Source organism: Aristolochia californica, unplaced genomic scaffold (assembly GCF_029961685.1).
Source record: "Aristolochia californica isolate CCGP_79_NKW_82.1479 unplaced genomic scaffold, dmAriCali1.0.hap1 SCAF_2, whole genome shotgun sequence".
NCBI lineage: Eukaryota > Viridiplantae > Streptophyta > Magnoliopsida > Piperales > Aristolochiaceae > Aristolochia > Aristolochia californica.
Genome location: NW_027181881.1, coordinates 33,146,318 through 33,151,905, shown reverse-complemented (window position 1 = coordinate 33,151,905; position 5,588 = coordinate 33,146,318). Strand labels below are relative to the sequence as shown.

At 41.4% G+C, this 5,588-nt stretch overlaps 1 protein-coding gene across 1 annotated transcript; it reads right to left on the bottom strand.

Moving 5' to 3' along the window:
• Positions 1-1,255: 1,255 nt before the first annotated feature.
• Positions 1,256-1,573, bottom strand: LOC137954969 (elongation factor 2-like). The gene has a single exon (XM_068801866.1). It carries the CDS (start codon positions 1,571-1,573, stop codon positions 1,256-1,258), a length of 318 nt encoding a protein of 105 aa, XP_068657967.1.
• Between the last annotated feature and the right edge of the window lie 4,015 nt (positions 1,574-5,588).

The following is a 5,588-nucleotide window of genomic DNA, read 5'->3' as shown; positions in this document are numbered from 1 at the left end:
ATTTTTAGGATACGTCCTTTTATTCTTCCATGGATTCTCCTCAGGGTCTTTCATCTGTTCAAGCGGATCCGAAGCCTGTTGTGCCACTTGATGTGAATCTCTCTTCCCAGCCCCCGGAAGCATCGATCGACACCACACCTCGATACCACACCTATGGAGTTTATAGATCCCTCGAAGGTAAGTCCATCTTCCCCTCCTATGTTTGGTTGATAGTTGGATACTTGCCCCATAGTTCTTCGAAAGGAATGCATGACTTGTACTAGGCTCTCTACCTCTCATCCTATATCCATTTTTTCTGACCATCATTTGTCCTCTTCTTGTTGTCAATTTCTTGCATCTACCTCTTCTTTCTCTATCCCACAATCATATCAGAAGGCTTTAAGGCATCAAGGATAGAAGGTGGCATAAAAAGAGGAAATGAATGCATTATATAAGTATCAGACTTGGGCTTTGGTTCCACTTCCTCCCTTTAAGAAGCTCATGGGCTATAAATGAGACTTTACTATCAAGCACAACAAAATGGTTCTATAGTTCATCTCAAGGCCTGTCTAGTTGCAAAAGGGTATACTTAGTGTTATGGAGTAGATTATAAGGAAACTGTTATGGTCCTGGATTTGATACATGGATTCGTAGGGAGGAAGAAGAGGAAGACGAAAATCAAGCCAAACTTGAAAACCCTATGTTTGTTAAGGAGAACACACACCCCTGAGCTTGTTGAGGAGAACTCAAAACCCTTGTTTAACCTAAATCAATGCTTGTCTTTCTCATTACTTTTACCCCTTAAATAGGGTTCACCCTTACAAGGTTTAAGATAAAATATTACAAAAATACCCCTATAAATAAAATATTCCAAAAATACCCTTGTGGCTTAAAACTGAAATAAAATAAAGTAAATTAAAGAAAAAATTAAAATAATAATGTTATTGTGTGCATAACATTACACCCCCTGGAAGAAAGAGCTTGTCCTCAAGCTCTAAGGTAAGTCTGCTTGCCCATGCCAACATCTCCATCCGTTCTCAAGTATCAACCGCGGTATCTGTGTCAGCCCTCTGGGCAACAAAACTGGAGCATCCAACCAGAGAAGCAAATTTTTTTTTTTTGGAAGGTGGCATTGCCCCCACTTTTCCAACATGGCAGCAATAATTGTCAATGCAGGATCAATGCCTAGAAAATACATCCCATGAGAAGCATCTTTCCAATTATTTGAATCCAAAGGAAGAGTGCAGAGCTCCATTGGCCTAGCTTCCCTATAAAGTCAATTGTGTGTGTTAGGAGACTTGTTCATTACAATACAACATGACTTCTCGAGAAGAGCCTCACAGAATGAAACAACTGGAGAAGAAACAATGATTTCAGCTCCACCCATGAAGTCATCTAGCAAATCCTTGAGGCAGATCTCAAGATGGAGTTCTCCAGCTAGTGCTACACTATGTTCACCACTCTCTTCAATTGCAGAAACAACCATAGAATTTGACTTGGCCAGCCGTTTCAAACCTTCAACACCCTTGGGAAGATCTGAAGTAACTTTGCATTGTACAGCAACATGCACAACAGGGGACATAGAGAACTTCATGGCTCAAATTGGGTGAACATCAACGTCTTTCTCACCAGACAAAGTAGCATTTCTGGTAATGAACTGATCCAATCCAACCAAAGCAACTGTTTTTCCACAAGGAACATCTTCAACAGATTGATCAACTTCAGCACCTACTAATGTAAAAGGTCCTGAATCATACTTCCCCTTTCCAACACTCTGGTTTGGTGCCTTGATTGCATGAAAATAGCCATCTACATCATCAAGAAACACCTCGGCTGTGCTGGCTAGCAGCAGTGTATGATGGACTGCCACAAAAGCCTTGTTTGCTTGGCTGGCTGGCAGCAGTGTATGCTAGACTACCACAACAGCCTTGTATGCTTGGCTAGCTGTGTTACGGTCCCGGATCTGACACAAGGATTCGTTGGCAGGATCTTGGATCTGCCACGGGTTACGGGTCTGCCATGCATTACTGTAGGGATAGCAGGAAGACATGGGGAAGACAAAGATCAATGGAGGATGAGAGAATACGTGGGTTTTTTTAGGAAAACCCTAACCTCAAGATCAAGAAGGTGATCTCAAGCCTGCTATGCTAGATTTAACCTAATTCTGAATGCTTCAATGCTTCCCCTTCTCATTACTCTTACCCCTTAAATAGGGTTCACCCTGTTAGGGTTTAATAAAATATTATAAAAATATCCCTATGAATACATAATTCCAAAAATACCCCTATGACCTAAAACTGAAATAAAATAAAATAAATTAAATAAAACAACTAAAATAATAATGTTATTGCGTGCATAACATTACACCCCCTGGAAGAACGAACTTGTCCTCAAGCTTGGAAGTAGGGTCTGTATGCCGACGTCTCCACTTGTGCCCAAGTAGCATCCGCAATCGCTATTTTTTTTATTTGAATCGTAAACTCTTCACCCTTTCAGAGTTCAGACAAATATCATCGCCACCATTGACAAAATTTTGAGGATAATTATACTGTGAAAACATGCTCAGTAACTTGTCAACTAAATCATGTGCCCGTATTGCATGGGGCCCACGTATGGAACTCCTAGATGCATCTGATCTTGCATAGATAAGGAGAAGAGCTTCAGCTACATCTCAGACATCAACTATGCGCCGGATGTTGTGTCTTTGTCCATATTCCAAAGCTTCACTTGCTGTTTTTGCAAGGCGGTACCAGTTCCCAGTTGTTCTACAGTATACTTTGTCCGACCAGCAAGTCACATCCATGATTTTATCCTTCGGCCACTTTGTTAGCATAGGAACAACAAAGGGAGAAGAAACAACAACAACCTATCTCATAGATGCCTCAGTTAATGCATTAGGAACATTGAGGGTACCAGTCACAGTAGGCTCAATTAAGTCAATCTCTGGATTGGGGACATTCGGCCCTAAAGAGTTGAAGATTTTCAGGGGCATGATCCAATTTCTTCAAATGAGCAGCTTCAGTGTTGGACTCCACTTCAATCATAATAATTGAATCACTGAGATAATCCTTGGGAGGAATTCCAGCTTCACAAGTAGACGAAGAAGTGGACAAGCCAGGGTGCTCACTTCCCTGCATGGAAAGGTCTTTTTCTTCCTGTATTTCTTTTTCAAATTTTTCAAGATAGTTTGGATCATCAAACCATGGGTCAAGGAGTTCTTTTTTAAGTTCCTCAAAGGATATAGGCTCTTCTAGCTCTAATACGTCATAAAAACTAAATGGTAATTCCCATGCCTGAATAACATCACTAGCCAGCTCTGGTGGAAGCCTACTGCTCAAAGGTCGACAAGGAAGAGGAACTCTCGGTTCATGAAACAAATCCTCATTGCGCTGCTTCTTAGATTTTCTGAGCAAGTCATCACTGTGGGACCCTAAATAAGTCCTCCTCATATAATACTGGCAACAAAAGTGGGCCTCCTGAAGTTGTTTTATTATATTTTGAACAAATTCCACATCCAATCCAAATCTATCGTGGTCTAACCTTTTTGCAATAGCTCCACATGTCTTTGCAAGCTCCCTCTCACTATGAATTCCAAGAGAAGTACATATACCAGCAATAGAATTGTAAAATTTAGTCAGCAGGTCAACACTGCCGTCAGCTCTAGGGTGAGTTCCATCCAAACCATTCTTACAGAGAAAATGAAAGCCACCAGACTTTCTATAAACTTCAGAACAAGCATTAACAATAGGCAAAATGTACGCCACTGGTCCCAAATCCTCACAGGTTGCTGTATTTGCAGCATGGGAAGTGTTGTTGGTGTGCGTATCATACATCTCATCATCCCAGTCTATAAATGTTGCATATAAACTCGTCACAGAATGGAGAGAAATCTTGATAGAAAGTGGAATCATGATTGAACACAGAAGCTCAAACCGAAGAGGTATGACTAGTAATTCATACCATGGTTGTCGAGCGTTATAAGTGACTGGGTGAGGAACCACACTATCTTGTAACATCTTGTAAACAAGCCAATAGAAAATTCAAAGTAATCCACTCTAAACAACCCAGGGATCAAACCAGTGTAAGTTTGAATGTTAGGACAAACACCTCTATTTCTCATGTCAATGAGCAGATCACATGCTTCCTTAAGACGATCAGCATTGCAAAGACCATGAATTAAACACGAATAAGTAATAGATTTTGGTTGAGAACCTTCCTTGACCATTCTAGAAGCCTTAGTCTTCGAAAAAAAGACCTTCCATCCAAGTTTCAGCTTCAAATTGCCTACCCAAAAGAATTCTATCTCCCAGGGATCCAGAAAAGGAGACCCTCCCTCTACAATTTGACAATTCACCTCCGTATAGGTACTGTACGCATCCACAGAAAAACAAACCCACCAAAAAAATTTCTAGACGCCCCAAAAAATTAGTTTTACTTCCAGCATCCTCCCAAAAATTTGATCTCGACTTGCATAAACCCAAGCCGAAATTTCCGCATTTGGGCTCTGGTTCGTGGCTTCCCAAAACAGAGAGCTTTCGTTCCCAATTTCTGAGTAGCGTTGCTGCTGCTCAGCACCTTGGAGGGCCTTCAACTGCATGGAACCACCGATTTGAACTAAAAATAGATGGCGTCTCAAAATCTTACCCCAAATTTTGTTGGATATGGTTCCCCGTTGGGCTTCCGAGGGCAAGGTTGAGGCTGAGAATGAGAATCCGGAAGCTAGAGCCCACCGGATTTTTTTCCGATGGCGCTGACAGAGCCTCCTCCATGTTCGGTGGCGAAAACCCCTCCGATTTTCCCAAATCGTCGTCGTTGTTCGGCTTTGAAATTCCATGCGCGGAAATCTTAATTTGTGGTGATGCAAAGCCTCTCTACCCCTCCAGATCTGAGATTGACCCCGAATCCTACACAGAGGCTTCGGCTAGTAGACGGGACAAAGTGGGTACTTGGTCACCCGTTTTCCCGTCAGAGACAACTTCTCTAGCGAATGCCTCTTGATACTCCGCTGTTAAAAAATACTTCACCCAGGATTCACGTCATTTCTATATTCATTCCACTCCAATGCCTGTTGCAGCCATTTCTCTGATTTGTCTGTGCATCGCCACTATTTCATCTTCTTGGTTCATCGTGTTCCCACTCTGATACCAGTTGTTACGGTCCCGGATCTGACACAAGGATTCGTTGGGAGGATCTTGGATCTGCCATCGATTACAGGTCTGCCATGCATTACTGTAGGGATAGTAGGAAGACAAGGGTAAGACGAAGATCAATGGAGGAGGAGAGAATACAAGGGTTTTTTTGAGGAAAACCCTAACCTCGAGATCAAGAAGGTGATCTCAAGCCTGTTTACGCTAGATTTAACCTAATTCTTAATGCTTCAATGCTTCCCTTTCTCATTACTCTTACCCCTTAAATAGGGTTCACCCTGTTAGGGTTTAATAAAATATTACAAAAATATCCCTATGAATAAAATATTCCAAAAATATCCCTATGAAAACATAATTCCAAAAATACCCATGTGACCTAAAACTGAAATCAAATAAAGTAAATTAAAGAAAATAACTAAAATAATAATTTTAGTGTGTGCATAACAAGTTGGCCGCACTAGT

Coding starts and splice junctions, on each gene's coding strand:
- LOC137954969 (XM_068801866.1), bottom strand. CDS start 1,573: ATGAAGTTCTCTATGTCCCCTGTTGTGCATGTTGCTGTACAATGCAAA.